Source organism: Phascolarctos cinereus, unplaced genomic scaffold, assembly GCF_003287225.1.
Source record: "Phascolarctos cinereus isolate Bilbo 61053 unplaced genomic scaffold, phaCin_HiC Scaffold_4;HRSCAF=312, whole genome shotgun sequence".
NCBI classification, from domain to species: domain Eukaryota; kingdom Metazoa; phylum Chordata; class Mammalia; order Diprotodontia; family Phascolarctidae; genus Phascolarctos; species Phascolarctos cinereus.
In genome coordinates this window covers 332747020-332766752 of record NW_027555847.1, presented here as the reverse complement: position 1 = coordinate 332766752, position 19733 = coordinate 332747020, and the positions used below count along the sequence as shown (strand labels likewise).

Genomic DNA, 19733 nt, shown 5'->3' with positions numbered 1-19733 from the left:
TTCCTTTGAATGAATACAGGTCACTTGGGCAGAGTAGGAAACCTATTTTTCTGATTTCAGGGAATTGTACCTGTTTGTTCTCCGCTCCCCACTTGGAAAGACTCTAATCTTTCCTTCAAATAGAAATCAGATTACCAAATTTTGTATCCTGGTTAATTGTCTTCCTTTAATTAATTGGTCTTTGTTTTTATGCATAAAAGTCTGCCTTCCTCTATATTTGGGGTCCAGCCCTAAGCTGAGAAAGGGGGCTGGTCCCAATTTGTTAGGCAATGGGGATGCACTGCTCAAGAAATTGAAATGTTTGGAGGCTCAAGCCTTTGTTTCCTCAGTCATTTCATTATTCACTTGACACAGTATGTGTGTATATGTGTATGTATGTATGTATGTATGTATGTATGTATGTATGTATATATGTATATAACTATATTTATAACTTACTGCTTGCCCTCAGTGCAAGGGAGTTGTAATAATTGGTTACTATTACTAATTTTACATTTTAAAAAATTCCTATTGTATACTTTGGGGACCTTTTTTTAAAAAGCTATAAGAAGGAGGTTCTTAACCTTCTTTTTGTGTGTCATGGCACCACCAGGCAGCCAGGGCAAGCCTGTGGACCCCTTCTCAGAATATCTTTTGCATAAAATAAAATACATAGGATTACAAAGGAAACCAAGTATATTGAAATATAGTTATCAATATATTAAAAAAAGAATACATAGACCTAAAAAACACCTTCTGTAAAGCATGAAGTATACATCTTATCTTAAATACTCCACTCTTCATCCTAAAAAAAATCATAATACAAAATTGGTTGTCTTATTTTTTTCTCCAGAAGCAAAATAAGTTTAATACCCAGACTTCATATCTTTATGACTATAGCAGCTTCTCTAATCTGGAAAAAAACTGAGGCCCAGAGAAATCAAAGAATTACTGTATTATGTAGCTTTCTGGAGCTAGAAGGGACCCTCAGAAATGGGGATTTCCCTAGGGTCACATAACTAGCAGCAGAACCAGATCTTCTGATTTAGGGCAGAGGGATATGGTGGAAACTAGTGGATCTGGACTCAAGAATACCTGAATTCAAACCCTACTAATGTTTGGGTGATTTTCAACAATTCATTTAACCACTGGGGTCAGAGTTTCCTTATCTACCAAATGAGGGGATTAGACTAGAAGACATAAGACTCTTTCAGTTCTAAATCCTATGATCCTATCTTCTTTCCACCAGTGAAATAAGAACAACTTAGTCCCATTCAAAGGAAAAAGAAAAAAATGTAACCAAATAAACTACATAATCCACCAGGGCAGTCTTCTTCCAATGGGGAAAGAATTCTGAATTTAGTTGGATTAAGAAAGGAAGCATTATAATTTAGTGCTCCAGTAAACTCAGTGACTACCTAAGACAAGAATAAAAACAAAAGAAATAGAAGTGTGTAACTTTCTTGTCAAAGTTCATGCATCAGGTTGAATATACTGACCATGGATATGGTTGACCTGAACGGGGATGCGGTTTTGTTCTATCTGTACCAACCCTCCAAAACATTATCAGATTTTAAATTTCAAATTCTTATGAACTAACTCAAATGTGTCTTTTTTTTTTTTTAACAAGCAAATCTGGGAGCCAATTACCATCCAGGTGTTAATTATTATCCTATCAATATTGGCAACGATTAAAAGAATCTAAGGGTTCCATGCAGCTCCAGATGAAGTGAGGCTGGAAATCAACACCATAAATATTTTTTTAGCTATGATGGGATAGTATGGCTGCTTGCTGGAGAGAAGCCAGTAAAAAGGTAGGACTCAACTATTCATTACTTATTTTGTTTCTGTTTTCTCCTCCAGGGAAAATGATCTCTAGTCTGAGAAGTGGAACAAAAATGATTAGCAGGGAATAGAAACCAAAGATAAGTGATTAGGTCAAGCAGCATATAATTACCCTCCTTGAATAAAACTTGTTAATGAATTACACCCTAGAGTCTGAAGGAAGTAGTAGATGTGAGCAATGAGCTAAGGAAGATGATCTTAGAAAAACCTAGGGAAACCATTTAAGCAACACAGCAGGGCAAACTTTGTCCTGATTTACCAAAAACACGAAGAGGATGAGGGACTGCAAAACATCATTAAGAACTACAGAATGGGGGGTAGCTCAATGGTACAGTGTATAGAGCGCCAGCCCTGACGTCACAAGGACCTGGGTTCAAATCCAGCCTCAGACCAAATACTTGACACTTACTAGCTGTATGACCCTGGGCAAGTCACTTAATCCCAATTGCCAAAAAAAAAAAAGAACTATAGAATAATTGTTGGTGCAGTTGTGAATTGATCCAACCATTTCGGAGAACAATTTCGAACTATGCTTAAAGGGTTATAAAAATGTGCATACCCTTTGACCCAGCAATAGCACTTCTAGTGCTGTATCCCAAAGAGATCATACAAATGGGAAAAGGACCCACATGTACAAAAATATTTATAGCAGCTCTATATGTGATGGCAAAGAATTGGAAATTGAGGGGATACCCATCAATTGGGGAATGGCTGAACAAATTGTGGAATATGAATGTAATGAATAATATTGTGCTATAAGAAATGATGAGCAAGCAGATTTCAGAAAAACCTGGAAAGGGTATGGACTGATACTGAGTGAAATGAGCAGAACCAGAACATTGTACACGGTAACAGCCACATTGTGTGATGACTAATATTGATAGACTTAGCACTTCTTAGCAATGCAAGGATCTAAGACATCTCCAAAGGTCTCATGATGGAAGATGCTATCCACATCCAGATAAAATACTATGGAGTTTGAATGCAGATTGAAGCATACTATTTGCTCTTTTTTTTTCCTTCTGTTTTGTTTTGTTTCTTCTTTCTTGTGGGTTCCTCCTATTGGTTCTAATTGTTCTTTACAACATGACTAATGTGAAAATAAGTTTAATCAGAATGTATATGTAGAGCCTATATCAGATCGCATGCTGTCTTGGGGAGGGAGGCAGGAAAGGAGAGGGAGAAAATTTAAAACTCAAAAGCTTATAGAAGTGAATGTTGGAAATGAAAAATAAATTAATAAAAAAAAAAGAGGAAAAATATTCAAATTTTTTTAAAATTAAAAAATAAATAAATAAATAAATAGATAAAAAGAACTATAGGATAATGAGTCTGAATTTTATTCCTAACCAAGTTTTAGAATATATGATTAAGGAAGTGAAAACTGTATCAAAACAAAGTAATCACATTTCATTTTTGTTTTGTAATAATAACTAACCTGGTAGCTGAGGAAACTGCTATAGGGATGGGTATACTCAGATTTTAGCAAAGCATTTGATAAAAGTCTCTCATACTGTGCTCTCAGATAAGATGAAGAAATATGAACTACAACCGTGAAAGACTTGGCTACTCTGATCAATAACAAAGACATTTCCAAAGGATCTATGATGAAAAAATACTATCCACCTCCAGATAGATGAACTGAATGCAAACTGAAACAGCATAATTTTCTCATTTCCTTTATTTTTCTTGGTTTTTAAAAAATATGGCTAACATAGAAATGTTTTGCATGATTTCACATGTGTAATTGATATATTGTATGCCTTCTCGGTGGGTGGGAAAGGAATGGGAGGGAGAGAATTTGGAACTCAAAATTTAAAGAGAAAATAATGTTAAAAATAAATAAATGATATATTTTTAAGAGATACCAAAAAAATTATGTAAAGACAGGGGCATTCAGAAATGATTGATGAAACTGAAAAGGTAATAATTAGCAGCACTCCAAGTTAACTTGGAGGGTGGTCAAAGTATCACACATTGGATCAGAGAATCATAGAGTTAGAGGTGGAGGGATCCTAGAGACCATCTAGGCCAGGAGTTCTTAACCTGGGGTCTGGGAAATTATTCCCAACAGCCTAGACTATTAGCCCATTCCCTCTTCACAATAAAAAGTGGGTGGCCCCGACAAGGTCATTGCAGCAACTTGGGAAGGGACCCTTAGTTTTATGCAACACAAGGCATTGAGACTAAGAGAAAAGTATCTTCTCCTGAGCTATGTTGGACCAGCACAATTCAATTGTACCTTTCACTGGAACAGTAAGATGGGGACAAAGAAATAAGGGAAAAAGAAACTCAGTTTCAGACTGGCATCCCACCAATATATAAAATCTATTAGTCACCCTATCCTTCAACATATTTCCTACCCTTCTTTATATGCCTTTCTGTAATTATTTCTTCATCTTCTCAAATTATACTAATTATGGACAAATAGTTTATCATTTTGGGGTGGGTCTAAAGAATTGAGGGGGATTAGAACAGCAAGTGATTAATTGTGGGAAATGAGTGAACCACTCTGTCTCTATCTTGTGACTCAGTTCTGGAGCTAGCTTAATTTTTATTCAATTGTGGGTCTAGTTCAATGTCTGTCCTGTGAGAAAACTTTACTCAATTGTAGGAATTGGGGGAAAACCTTATTGCACTATTTGAACCCGAGCCCTGTATGTTTGGGAAACTGGACTTCCTCTGCCTATTGCTTGGAGATCCTTAACTAATGACCTCGATTATGCTAACCAGAAACACAGTCAGACCCAAAGACTGATGCAAGGAGTTTGCCTCCAATCATATATCTGAAAACTGGCCCCATACTGATCAATTAGATATTGGTTTTTTGTTCTTTATGATTGTTTACAGACTCTTGGGGGAAGTGGGACATCTGCTTCTCTGATTTTAGGGAATTGCACCTGTTGGGTCTCAGTCCCTAATCTTTTATTCAATTAGAAATAAGATTACCTAATGTTGTATTGTTTCCTTTTAGATAATTATGCTAAAATAATAACAATAACAATAACAATAATAATAATAAAAAGAGGCAGTTAGGTGGTGCAGCGGATAGAGCACCAGCCCTGGAGTCAGGACCTGAGTTCAAATCCAGCCTCAGACACATAGCACTTACTATCTGTGTGACCCTGGCCAAGTCACTTAACCTCATTACCTAGCCTAATAATAATAATAATAATAATAATAATAATAATAGATAATTATCCTTATTTGATTAATTATTTTTAATTATAAAAGTTAGTCTCCTCCTGTATTCGAGGTCCAGGCCTATACAGAGGGAGTCTGGTGCCAGTCTGTCGGGCAATTGGCATGTACTGCTGAATAAATGAATATGCTTGGAAGATCGAATCTTTGTTTCATTACTCATTTCATCTTTCACCCAAGACACTACCTACCCCCCAAAATGTATAATATAAAAAGCACTGAAAATACTTATTTTATTCATGGATTGTTTTAAATTAAATGTGAGAAACAACAGAACCATTTCCCATTTGTAGCTAACCGAGATATTCACATGCTACCATGCTATCTTCACAGATGTCTGGGGCAGTTCAAGTTCTCACAACTTACACATCCAGCTTTCACTATAAGAAACAGTTTCTGGAAATGAAAGACAATAAAAATTTAAAGGCAGTAAGGGATTGTTCCTAGATTTATTTGGTGAAGTTAAGTGGTTTTGTTTAAAAAGAGTACATTTTAAAAGAACTCAAAGAAATCCTATTTCATACCTCGAAAACCTCAACAGCTACTTAATATTCCCAGGGTTATAATCTTTGGCCTTAAGTCCAACTACAAAGTAAAATGTCCTTTACTAGACTAAAAACTCAGTTCGAAACAAAAAACACCACAAAAGCCTTCAGCAGAGTGGATGGAGTAACTCTTTTTTTAAAAAAACTATTTTTTAAAATTTATTTTTAAAAATAATTTTAAAAAACATCCTCTGCCTCCTTCCAGTTCCTCCCTCACCCACTGAGAAGACAAGCAATGTATCAATTATATATATGAAGTCATGCATATTTCCATATTAGCCATGTTGCACAGACACAGAAAAAGAAAGACAAACAGACACAGAGAAAACAGAAAAATGAATTGGGCATGCAACAACAACAACAAAAACTAGAAAAAGAACAAATTAAAAACCCCTAATTAATCCTAAAAATCAAAGAAAGATTAATAAAAAATTGAAAGTTAAAAAAAATTAACTAATAAATAAAACTAGGAGCTGGTGTTATGAGAAAACCAATAAAATAGATAAACCATTGGTTAATTTGATTTAAAAAAAGAAAACCAAATTATCAGTATCAAAAATGAAAAGGTTGAATGCACCACCAATGAAGATGAAATTAAAGCAATTATTGGGAGCTATTTTGCCTGATTATATGCCAATAAAACTGACAATATAAGTGAAATGAATGAGTATTTGCAAAAAGATAAATTACCCAGATTAAGAGAAAGAGAAATAGAATACTTAAACAACTCTATCTCAGAAAAAGAAATTTAACAAGCCACAAATGAGCTAAGAAAAAATTCTCAGGACCAGATGGATTTATAAGTGAATTTTACCAAAAATTTAAAGCATAATTAATTCCTATATTGTATAAACTGTCTGAAAAAAAAACAGTTAAAGGAGTCCTACCAAATTCCCTTTATGACACAAATATAATTTTTATATCTAAACCAGGGAGAGTAAAAACAGAAAATTATAGGCTAATTTCCCTAATGAACACTGACACAAAAAATTTAAATAAAATACTATCAAGAAGATTACAGCAATATATCACAAAGGACATACACTACAAGCAAGTGGTATTTATACCAGGAATACAGGGCTGGTTCAATATTAGCAAAACTATCAGCATAATTGACCATATCAATAACAAAACCAACAAAAATCATGTGATTATCTCAATAGATGCAGAAAAAACTTTTGACAAAATACAACACTCATTCCTATTAAAAACACTAGAGAGCAAAGGAATAAATGGAGCCTTTCTTAAAATAAATGGTATCTAACTAAAACCAAGAGTAAGCATTATCTGTAATGGAATAAACTAGAATCTTTCCCAATAAGATCAGGAGTGAAGCAAGGATGTCCATTATCAACACTATTACATAATAATATTTTAGAAATGCTAGATATGGTGATAAGAAAAAGAAATAGAAGAACAAGAATAGCCAACGAGTAGCTTTTTTCAAAGACTTTAAGTGGATGTTCAAGGGTAAACTATGTGACTCTAAATTTGCCTAACATAAAAAGATTAAGGATTGAATTGATACTATGGATATTTCAAAGTTTAGGTTCAAGTCTCCAGTTTTAATTTTCTCTGTAAAGACTCCAAACCAGATGGTTACATTAACTATATAACCTCCTCTAATCATACTGATAAATCATAATATTCCATTTTCCTTTCTATGAATATTCTTTAAGGGACTTCTTCCTGACCTTTAAAAATAACATGGAGCAAATCACTAATAATAAGAGAAATGCAAATCAAAACAACCCCAAGATTTTGCCTCATATCCTGCAAATTGGCAAAAATGGCCAAAAAAATGACAACAGTCAATACTGGAAGGACTATGGAAAGATGGGAACTCTAATTTTTGTTGGTGGAACTGTGAAATTATAACAACCATTTTGGAAAGCAATTTGGGATTATGCGAATAAAGTGACTAAAATGTCCATAACCTTTGAACCAGAAACTATACTCCAAGGAAGCCATCAATAAGGAAAAAGTCCCTATGCACTCCAAAACACTCATGGCAGCACTTATTACGATAGCTAAGAAGAAACAAAGTGAATGCCCATCAATTAGGGAATAGCTAAATAAATTGTGGTGTGTGAATGTAATAGAATATTACTATGCTATAAGAAATGAAGTGTGTCATAAATAACAGAGAAGCATGGAAAGATCTATATGAACTGATACATAGTGAAGCAAGTAGAACTAAGAAAACAATACACACAAAGACTACAACAATTAAAGAACAATGGAAAGAACAAATATACACCCAAAAAATCAAAAGTACATACAACAAAATTATAAAGATCGAGTGTGATTCAAATGAAGACCATGAGAAGACATCCCTAAGCTACTTCTTCATGGAGGTGGGAGGTCCACAGTGTTACCCATTGCACATATTTTCAGGATTTTTTAATGTATCAATCAGTTGTGCTGACTCTTTTTTTTCCTCTCTAAAAAATACTATTTGTCATATGGATTGGTTCTCTGGTAGGGGGAGGAGGTGGGATACATGGGATATCAGAGTGATGTAAGAAACAAAAAAAATCAACACAACCTTATTTAAAAAAATAAAATGGAACAAAGTGCCATTCTGTTTCCCCACATACATACCCCTTTCCTCCCACCCTCTGAAAGCAGAACTAATACCAGTAGGTGGAAGATGCTTGGGGTGCGGGTGCAGGGGGTGGGGGTTTGGGGGAATAATATTATGATAGCAAGGGAATTAGAAATAAGACAGATTTTGTTTCAACAAAAGAAAAAGCTTCCTAATAATTACAACAGTATAAAAATAAAATGAATTGCCTCATGAAGTAGTACATTCCCCATCGCTAGAGGTATTCAAGAAGTTGTTTGACTACTTATTAGACAAATTATAAATAGGACGGATGACCTGGATAGGTTCTGGATTCAATGGTACCTGAGGGTCTCTTCTTATACTAAGGTTCTATTTAAAAAAAAAAAAACTAGGCACAATGCAGAAAGACAGTAAAATCCAGGTAGCAGACAATTGTTTCTGGATTCTTTTCTTCAGTGTTGACTTGTTTTGAAAACACAAATCTACTCCCTGGTGCATGCCTTATAATTAGTATTTGTTATTGCTTAATACTATGAGTTCTGACAATATTCTAGGCTCCAAATTACCATGTTAAAGTATCAGCTTTCTCATTCACAGAACAACAATTTGTATTCACAGAGCTGACAATTTTCCCGTTTCTTAGGCACCACAGCAATAGCCATTAATTGTACAGCTCCAGGCAGGGAGATTATGTCTCCTGTTAAAACATCAAGAATGTTGAAGACCCAGGATGTGCTAATTCTCTCCTTTTTATATTATATCATGTGATTTGGACTTTTAATCAAACTCCTTAGTGTCAAAACAAGAATGATTACCAAATAGAACATCAAAATGGCCAATCAAGAATGTGCTTCCCTAAAGAATGTAACAAATTTTGGAGAACCTACAACGAAAACAAGAACTTTATTCACCCTACTATGTGACTTCTTGGATGGGGATTATTTGTCAGGAAGATAAATATGCAAGACTGAAATGCTGTCGTCCATGTAAAAATATATTTCTTTCATTTCTTTCTCCTGGTTAAAAATAAAGCTCCTACACTTGGGTGTTAATAAAGTCATATCCTGTGTAGTAGATTTAATAAAAGATCGTAAATGCCAAACTCACTTGCTACTTCAGCAGTGATGTTAGACTTTCTCATAAGATGATATTCCAGTATATTATTATTCTTCATAAAATTTAAACCAATAGGCCTTTTGCCTGGGGTCTCATACATGTCTTAAGTTGTCTTACGTGTCTTCCTGCCTTAGAGTATTCTCATAGAAGAGTTGAAACTAAATCAAACACCCTTCATTGGACAATAGATTTTAATTCCCTGAAATACTGCCAGCTGTAGCAGACAAAAGCCTTAAGATAATGCAAGAAGAAATGGTTCCATTCCTATGGTGCAGTCTTCCATTCATTATATTGCAACTTACCCAGTACACTGACAAAGACATCAAAAAGCTGAAATGTGAGCAGAGGTTCCTTCAAGTGACCATAGTAATCTGCTATAGTTTTAAAGACATCTTTTTCAAACCCTGAATACATAGGCTGCTTCAAGTCTGAACAAGTAGGCCCTGTTTGAAAAAGAAAAAGAAAGAAAGAAAAAGGAATGTCATTAGCACAAGTAAGCTAGGTAAAAATTTTTAGGAAAGATCAAATAAGCTTCATAAAGAAAACTAATGTTGTAAACATAAATGGTTACAACAACGAAACGTAGAGCCTTAACATTGGCTAACTACGTATTTCACGTTCAGAGAATCAGGATGTGAGCACTGGAAAAGAGCTCAAAGATCAGCCAGTCCACCTTGCTCGTTTTACAGATAAGGAAACTGAAGAACAGAAAGGGGAAGAGAGTTATCAAAGGCTACACAGTGAGTTAGTGGCAGAGTGTTATGGACAATTTAACATCACTTTTAAAAAAGCAAGAAGAATTAGACTGTAACTTAATCTATTTTAAAAGAGATTTATTTTAATAAATAAATTTATTGTTTATTAAATTTTTAAATTTTCTTTGTGCCTTTCTAAAAAATCTTTTTTAAAAAACAAAGGGTATCAGTAGCTTTCAGATATTCTCAAGTTTTTCTTGGCTATGATACAGTTATGCTGAGATACTGAAGTAAACATAATTCCTAGGGAAACTGAAAAATTATCACTTGGTGCAGTTTTGTAAAGAATATACCATTTTGATAAAATCACATGAAAAAGACAACTATTCCTATGTTTTCGACACCATGAAATCATATAGTACAGTACAGTTATCTATTTCCTTGTATCTGGGTAAAGGATTCAATCCTATTTTTAAAACCATCCAGAGAAGGAGATTTTACAATTTGCTTCAGTAACTTGCTCCACTTTCACAAAGTAACATGGCTTCTCAAAGGGTAGGCCAGAGAGCACATAACCTTGTAAAACTCGGGCAGATTCCTACCATTAAGGAAAAGTCTTTGGATATACCACGGCCAACAAACTGCGTTTGTTTTTCAAAGACCAACCTAAGTAATCACAGATAGACACATCACTAGTAGACTGACTATTCCACGATGAAAAAAAACTTCTGTCCATAGCGACCCAAAAAAACAAAGAAAAATGAAAAAATGGCCTTCATTCTGGTACAGCCCCCTTTTACTTCTGCAGGGAGGTGGCAGAGTAGCAGGAAAGGGGGTAGAAGATATAAAGAATTACAATGTTTACTTTGTCAACAAGCTTCATGTGGTCTACTGGTGACACGTGCTGGGCCTGGAGTCAGGAAGATTTTTCTCTGTGAGCTCAAATCCAGTTTCAGACACACTTACTAGCTGTGTTATGCTGGGCAAATCATTTCACCCTGTTTGCCTCAGTTTCCTCATCTGTAAAATGATCTAGAGAAGGGGAATAGCAAACCGCTTCAGTATCTTTGCCACAAAAACCCCAAATGAGGTCATGAAGAATCAGACACAATTTGAAAACTAATTATACAACCAAAACAACTCCTAAATGAAAAGTCTTTGTACAGTGACCAATGAATAGACATACTCATTGAATAGGGGAGCTAAATCATATCAGTCTCAAAATTCTTGAAATTATAAAATAAATCAGAACAAAAGAAGAAAGATGCAGGGAAACAGAAGGATAGCCCACAAGCACTCCTTGAAGAGGCAAAGAAAGAAGTTGGCGGAAGTTGGTTTTATCATATACCTAAATATAAGAAATATTACTCCATAGGACATTTTTTCATCACATATTATAGTAATAATACAACTCTTTACAAAAAGCCAACCACAAAATTAATGTTGCTCACTCACTAACATCAGTTACTGAGGATAAGATGGCAGAGATATTTTATCAAGAACTTGACTTCACAAAACTCTTCAAATCAAATCAGCCACATCCTGATTAGCATAAATAACTAAACCCATGAAATGTCACACGTATTCAAATTCATGCTAGCTGAAATTATAATTATATAAAATATAGTCATTGGTTCCAGCCCAAGAGAAACATGAAGTTCAAATCTGAATAAGGTGATCCCTTAATGGGATCCATTGTTCTTACTAATCAGGACCTATACTCTGATTCTTGGTGACTTCATTGCAAAGATGGAAAATGTCAGTATGGGAAGAAATAAATGAGAAAGTATGTCTTAGAAGAAAAAGAGAGAAGCTAAATACTTGTAAATTATGCAGAAGCTTTATGAATACTTTCTTCAAAAAAAAAAGAATTGATAGGTCATAGAGAACAATAAACAGCAGCATAAAACCCCAAAAATTCCCTATATTTTAACAAACACAAAAGGATATCATATTGAGGTAGAAGTTATTCCTGAGTCAATTATCTTGTTACAGTCAGACCATCAATTTGTGACAGTAAAGATCAGAATTTGTATTTTAAAAAAGAAAAAGGAAGAATAATGAGGGAAAAAAGATAGCACACAATTAGAAAGATCTGACCTTGAATTACTTAAATGTTATAAAAAATATGAAATGGATACCAGAAATGACATCAACAACTATTATAATGTAATTGAGAAGTTAAACCAACGTGAGTTAATTGTTCTAACAAGCAGATAAAAGAGCCCATTTCTAAAACCTTATAAAGAAAGGTGACAGTCTAATAAAGAAGAAAGAAAAGCAGTGAAGGGTAAAAACCAATTTTAAGAAAGCTTCACAAAATACCAACTAAGCAAAATCATCCTAAGGACATTTGAAGATGAAGATGGAAAAAAGGACCACAAATAAAAGAAAAATGGAAAAGATTTGTTAAAAAAAAATTTAAATTTTTTCTCCATTAAGGATAGGTATCAAGGAACACCACACCTGAACCCCAACACCACAGTCTTTGAAGTGTTATCAAAGAGATTGAAATGGCACTAAAGAAAACCAAGGCAAGAACCACCAGATTATGTTAAATCTACAGAGAGATTTGCATGGGAGGCAATACAATTGTAAAGGTCAATACCGTGATGTCAGGAGAAAACAAGAAAGGCCTCAAGCACACTGGGCAGACCCTCCATGACAGACCTTAGGGGAGATAAGGACAAGAGTGGCACAGGTTGGGCAGGCAGACATGCTAGGCTGTGATCAACGTTGGAGGAAACTCCTAAATCAGTGAGATCATAGGTCCATTTGAATAACTTCTACTAATAGCAGCATGAAATTCTTGCCTCCCTTGACCTTAGTTTTATCTTTTGAAAAAGGAGAAGGTTGGCCTATACAAGCTCTGAGGTCCCTTCCAGCTCTAAGAGTATAATGATTTTATGAAGGGAAAAAATAATCACATATGCAGAAGACTTAGAAAAAAAATTGAAAAGGAGAGAGCAAACAAAGAAAACGAGGCAATGGGCCTAAAAATACAAGATAACCTATCTATCTAATAGATTGCTCTTTTGAAGGCTTTCATGAGGACCTGGGTTTGTAGGTGAAATGACTTTGAAAGAGGTCAAAGAACATTTTTCTGGCCAAATGGAATCCTGGTAAATTTACTGATCCTGTGAAGTGGATTCAAAAGCACTGCTTAAGGTCTTTCCCTATCGTATTGACTTTAGTGAATATACACAATGGGAAAACTTAACAAATATTTACTTAGCAAATGTTGCATATAAAGCACTAAGGGGTGGAGGACAAATATATATATGGCAGTCTAAGCCTCCAGAAATTACAACCTAATATAAGTATACTTAATACATTTAACGGTCATTGTTTAATCATCCATCAGCTTTTTCTTTTCCATGGATAGATAATTCTAGTTCCTTTAATGCTTTTTAAGAGGTCTCATTTCTGAGCCTTTAGTCATCATTTAATGGCTTTCTAGGTTTATCTAGTTTGATGGAGAGTTATATTGATAACTATTTTTTAAAGATGTATTTCCTTTTTAGTCCTATTTTATTTTATTCCCACAAAAACATTATTTTGAGAAAGGGTCTATGTTTCACCAAACTGCCAAAGGAATCCATGATACAACCTGACCACAGGATCACATAGGGAGGAAAGAAAGAAGGGAAGAAGCATTTATGTAGCACTCACTTGGTGCCTGGTATTGGGCTAAGTGCTTTTTACAAATATTATCTCATTTGATAATATTCAAACTCCTCAGGTCAGCAATGAAGGTCCTTTATATGATAGCTCTTCCTTTACCTTCCAACATCGGGGGCCACTAGTCTCCACTCAAACTTTTCATTCCATCTGAGACAGTCTCTTTTTTATCCCTTGAATATGTCATGCTTATTCTTTGATGCAACAAACTTTTATTAAGCATCTACTACATGCTAGGTACTGAGTGCAAGGTATAGAGGATAGAAAGATGAAAGACCCTTCTGAAACCTTACAGTAAACCTTTCTCCACGTGGGTCACTCACCTCTGCCTGGAATTCATACACCACTGCTCTTTCTACTCAATTCCAATCAAAGCCAACCTTGCCCAAAAAATCTTTGCTGACTACTCAAGTTCATAGCAAACTCTCCATTTTGGCACTGCATTCTAATGTCATCTTGTATTATTCTCTAATTTTCTCTTATGTCTAAGTCTTGCTTCACCAATGGAACTGTAAGCTGTATAAGGGCAGAGACTGTCACTCTCTTTTCAGCCCTCTGTAACTCCCAGAACTCAATAAATATTTATTCAACTGGCACTCATTAAAACCCAGAGAACATGGTCCTGAGGCAATGTGATACAGGCAAATGATTTTTATGGGGAGGAGGTAGAGAAGAAGAAAAACCAGAACATGAGAAAGGTTGGAAGGCAGGTGAGCTGGTAAAGATAAGAAATGACAGAAAAGTAGCCAAGGTATAACACAAAATCATAGAATGGAATAGCATAGAATCTGTTCCATTGAATCTCAGAATCTGTTCCAACTTCTTCATTTTACAAATGAGGAAATAGGAGCTGAGTGGTCAAGTGTTATGTCCATAGTAGAGCTGAGCTATGAACGCATATCCAGACTCTCAGTCCAACATGCCAATGGGTGACAAAAATAGATTAGAAGACACTGGGAGGAGAAATACTTTACAGTTCTACCTGGATCATCTGTGCTACAGAGAGAAAACGATGTGAAATAGGGTCAAAAGGAAGAAAGTGTAGCCTTCTTGGCAGCAGGGGTTTGCATATTGTTTTCAAATATGACTTTAGTAGCAACTTGTATGCAATAATGGATATGCTAATTATGAATAATTCTCATAGATCAGAGCCCTGAAAAAGTATAACCTTCTTCTTCCTTTCCTTTTCTTATTAACTTCATTTTGTGTCTTAGAGTTATCTCTTACTCTTCTCTTTCTCTCAACTCTCATATCCAATAACTAAATTCAGTCTTTTCCCCAAGTCTCTCTTGAATCCATCCCTTGCTCTCCATTCATACTACTACCACCCTAGTAAAGGCCCTAATTACCACCTTCCTGGACTATTTCAATGCCTACTGACAAGCCTTCTCCCCTGTGTTCTCTCAACCATCCTTCACATGCCTTGAAAAGGAATGACCTTTCCCCTCTCAGACCACACAATGAACTGTGACTGAGTTTTGATGATATGCTACTCAGATGCATATATTATTTCTAATTTAATCATAACAATTTTGGTGAATTATATTGCTTATATGAGGTACTACTATTTTATCTAACTGTTACCAAGAAACTAGTATAATAGCGCTCTGCCTAGAGTGAATGAGAACTTAATAAATCCAGAAATTTTCATTTTGAAGTTAAAAAGGCTGCATTTATTTTAAAATGTTCCATAACTCAGACATTTGAGTCAGAATGATTTCCTTACAAATCAAGCCAATTAGACAAGACATTACTTCAAAATTGCAGTGTCCATGACTGTCTGCATGGCTCCTCCCTCCACCAGTGCAGACTGTGACCCTTCCAAGCCTTACTAAACCATTTAATGAGGTGCTGAGGCCAAAAGAAATATTTGTCATCTGGTGGCCAATCCTCTAGTGATGAACCTCTCCAAATCTGGTAAGGCCATTCCTCAGGGGAGATATATACAGTTCATTGATGAGTCTGTACTCAAAGCCTTTTCAGATTAGTAGGACCTACTAGATCTTATGCTCTGCTGGCATTGAGAGCTTAGGGCTCCTTCCGTGCCATGATCCATTGGTGAAGTAAAGACTGAGGAGAAAAAGCAAGATATTACATATCAGAATGCAGTTTAACAGAGAAATGACAACAGCAACAGCAATAATAAACATTAGTCAGCTTGGGGCAGCTAGGTAGAGTTCCAGGTCTGAAGTAAAGGAAGACTCATCTTAAGTTCAAATCTGGCATCAGATACTTTTAGCTACGTGACCTGGGGCAAGTCACTTAACCTTGTTTGTCTTAGTTTCCTTATCTGTAAAATAAGATGGAGAAGGAAATAGCCAACCACTCCAGCATCTTTGCCAACAAAACCTCAATATGTGGTCACAAAGAGTTGGACATGACTAAAAACCACTGAACAACAATAAGTCAGTCAATAAAACATTTATTAAATGCCTAATATGTGTCCAACATGTTGCTAAGGGGTAGGGATACAAAGAAAGGTAAAAGACAGTCTCTCCTCACAAGAAGCTCACAGACTAATGGAGAAGACACAGCTGGTATAGGTCTAGGTGTCGCTAACATGAAGGACACAAACCGTAAGAAGTGATAATATTTCACTTGCAGGACACTTTTTTAAATAACTCCTCAAGCCCAAAGAACTAATTATATATGACTAAGTTAGACTGAATGACAGTTTTATCTATTTGCTTTGTCTTCCCTACGACACTTAGTTCAGGATTCCATGCACATTAAGTGTTCAAAAAGTACAAATTGGCCATGGAATAATTTGTATGTGATAATTTGGTGGGACACGGGGAGAGGAGAGAAGAAGAAAGATGATGATGATGATGGTGATGATGTCTCTTAGTATTAGCAATCAGTAACATTTATTATGCCCTCACTACATGTCAGGTATTGTGTTAAGTGCTCTCAAAAACAATCTTGCTAAATAGAAGTCATGTTTTTTCTATTTAGGCCAATAGCATTGGCTAAATTGGTAGATCTAGTGTGCTTACTTACAAGCATACTTACAATTTGCTAAGCATTTCATAGCTGACAGTACCCAATGAGGAAGTTCTTCTGCAGGAAAATGAATGAAAATGTTACTTCAACGAATCCCAAATAATCAAAGAAATTATATACATGGCAAGAACCCAATTCATATATTTTATGCTTACAAGCCATGAGTTTTATTTGTATTAATTCAATATGAGCATATAAGTAATATTAAAATAGTCAATTAATCCATTTTACAAGAGGAAAATACATTTGCACAAATCAAAGGATTATCATTTTGGAAAGCAAATTATCCCAAGTTTCTTCAGCCATTCTACCTTCCAAGTTTTTTAGCAAAATACATATTGTACAGTTAGTTCCAGCAGTTTCAGCAGTTCATAAAATGAGGAGAAACAAAGGAGTTGACAGAATTTAGCATCAAGTAGGCCCCATGAAACGGATTACTTAAATCACCTAATTAGTGCTAAAATCCACAAACTCAGCATGCAAGTGTTACTCATCTGTCTATTTCTATTTTCGAAGTACTTCATTTGGGGGAGTAGGGGGAGAAGGAGTAGGTAGGGTACATTAAAAAATTGGACTTTTTTGAATCCAGGGAGTGCTGGGTTTAAATTCTGCTTCTGCCATAAACTGGTTGGGTGAACCTGGGCAAGTCACTTAACCTCTCAATACTTCAGGCCATCAGGTCTCAAAGTGTGGTCTTGAGGACCCTTTCAGGGGGTCTGTGAGGTCAGAAATATTTTCATAATAATATTGTGGATTTTTTAAAATATGGTAAATATCAATGGCTATAACTGATGTAAACATAAGCTCTTGGTGGGGGTTGGGGTTGGGAGGGGGATTCTCAATAATTTTTAAGAGTGTAAAGCGGTCCTAAGACCAAAACGTTTGAGAACCACACCTTTAGGCTTCTTTATTGGCTGTAAGTTGACTTTGTAGAAGGAATTTCCTCACCTTAGAGTTCCCTATACCACTGAAATCACAGAGCCAGTCTTTTATTTAGTATCCTTTTACTTAACCCAAGCACTCTCTATCTGTACATGGAGTTATGACATTAATATTAGCTAGAAAGCACGGTGGATAAAGCACAGTGCCTGGAGTGAGAAAGACTTGAGTTCAAATACAGAATCAGACACTTACTAGCTATGTGACCCCAGGGAAGTCACTTAACCCCAGTTTGCCTGTTTATTCATCTATAAAATGGGGATAATAATAGCACCTACCTCCCAGGATTGTTGTGAGGATCAAATGAATTTATTGTAAAGTGCTTAGCAAAGTGCCTGGCACATAGGCAAGCATGACATAAATGTCAGTTATGATTGCTACTATTGTCATTATTATTGTTGTTATAATTACAGAAGCCTTAAAGTTACTAAAATAAAGCACGACCATAAAAACTCAGCTCAATCTTGGTACACTGTGATAAGACTTTCTTTCCTCTTTCTCTTTCCCCTCTCAGAATCCTCATGAGAGTCAAGCAGGCCCTCACGACTCCCTTATCTATCACCTTTCCCCAGTTTTATGGATCTGGGCTTCTTTCTGCCAGAGCAATAAAGACAGCAAAATAAAGGAGACACAGTAGGTTTCTTTTCAATGAGTCTGACAGGTTGGTTTGTGACTTAGTTATTCAGCGGCCAATACTTGTAGAGCATCCTCAATGCCTTTCCGAAGCACTTCTTTTCTGAAAGGAGGGATGAGTGGTTCTCTCACTTACAAACAATACTCTTTACCAAGTTACATTAAAATACCAGTCTTTCCTTGTTTTGTTTTATTTTGGTTTTTTATTATTTTGCAATGGGAAGAATGAGATAGTGAAGGAGGACAGAAATACAGTTTTTAAAAAAAAGTGGGGAAAGGAGTGAGGGGGAAAAGGTCCTCACTAAGACATTTCTTTGAAATAGGGAAAGAAAAAGACAAAGTGAAGGCCAGAAATGCCAGACAAGCAAGACAACTTTGAAAGCTATAAACTGAGCTGATTAAAAGTTCAAAAAGAAAAGCAAACTATATATAATAAAGATCTGCAATTTAATGTACAATCTATTCTACTATGCAAAAGCAGATGACCATTCTTTTGATGTTTGGAAAGTTCAGAATAAAAATAAAAATAAATAAATTAAATTCATAAATTAGAAAAATAATAGCCTCTCCCCTCCCTTTTTTTCTTGTTTTCCCAATGTGGGAAGGTGGGGGAATGGGAGGATAAAGGAAAAGAAGAAAGAGGAGGGAAGGAGGGAGGAAGGAAGGGTGGAAGGAAGGAAGAAAAGAAGAAAGGAAAGAAGAAAGGAAGGAAAGAAGGAAGGAAGGAAGAAAAGAAGAAAGGAAAGAAGAAAGGAAGGAAGAAGGAAGGAAGGAAGGGAGAGAGGGAGGAGGGAGGGGGGAGGGGGAAGGAGAGGGAAGGAAGCAGGGACAATCAGGCACCTTTTTAAACATGCAGAGAACAGAAGAAGAGTCAGAAGAAAAAAAAAGCATGGACAAGCAGTATAGCTTTGAATGCAACAGGATTTTGCACATAATAGGGATCTACACTTTTGTGTACAATCCTCTTTTTCTTTTCTACCATGTATGTACTAATGCCCAAAATTTTATTTTATGCTTGGTAAGTTCAGAATAAAAATAAATTTAAAAAAACCCCACAAGTCCTCTGGGGAAGACATAGAAAAGAGTTGTAGGGAATGTTTCAAATTTCACACCTGATATGCCCCACTAGCATACCTAAATTCACATTCCTATTTGTTGGACAATTTTTTATAAAGACACTAATCAATTTTTTTTTTTTACATTTCTCTTTCCCCAGTAGTCTCCTGCTGCAGAAAGAAGATGCTGGGAATAAGAAGGTTCCAGAGAAATACCCTGCCTTCCTAACAGAAAATAAAACCTACACAATCTCACACTGTCCCACTACTGCCATGGAACCGCCCTCAATCCATCTCTATTAGCTGTCCAGGAGCTTCCTATTCTGAATTCAACAAAACTCCAGCAAGTAACATCCCAGCCCACCCAATGCTGACAGGAAGGGTTTAGACTAAAGGAGAATCAGGAAAGGAGCCACACCAGCTGTCACTCATCCCCAAATCTAACTCAGGATGAGTTCATCTCTGGTCCAGT

At 35.7% G+C, this 19733-nt stretch overlaps 1 protein-coding gene across 1 annotated transcript in view; it reads right to left on the bottom strand.

The window, feature by feature from the left end:
* Window positions 1-19733, bottom strand: part of DEPDC1B (DEP domain containing 1B) — a 112268-nt gene that overhangs the window by 30679 nt on the left and 61856 nt on the right. The window contains exons 6-7 of the mRNA XM_021007292.2: window positions 16644-16691; window positions 9558-9698 (exon numbers count right to left, since the gene is read on the bottom strand). Coding sequence (XP_020862951.2) covers window positions 9558-9698; window positions 16644-16691 — 189 coding nt within the window. The remainder of the gene's footprint in view (window positions 1-9557; window positions 9699-16643; window positions 16692-19733) is intronic.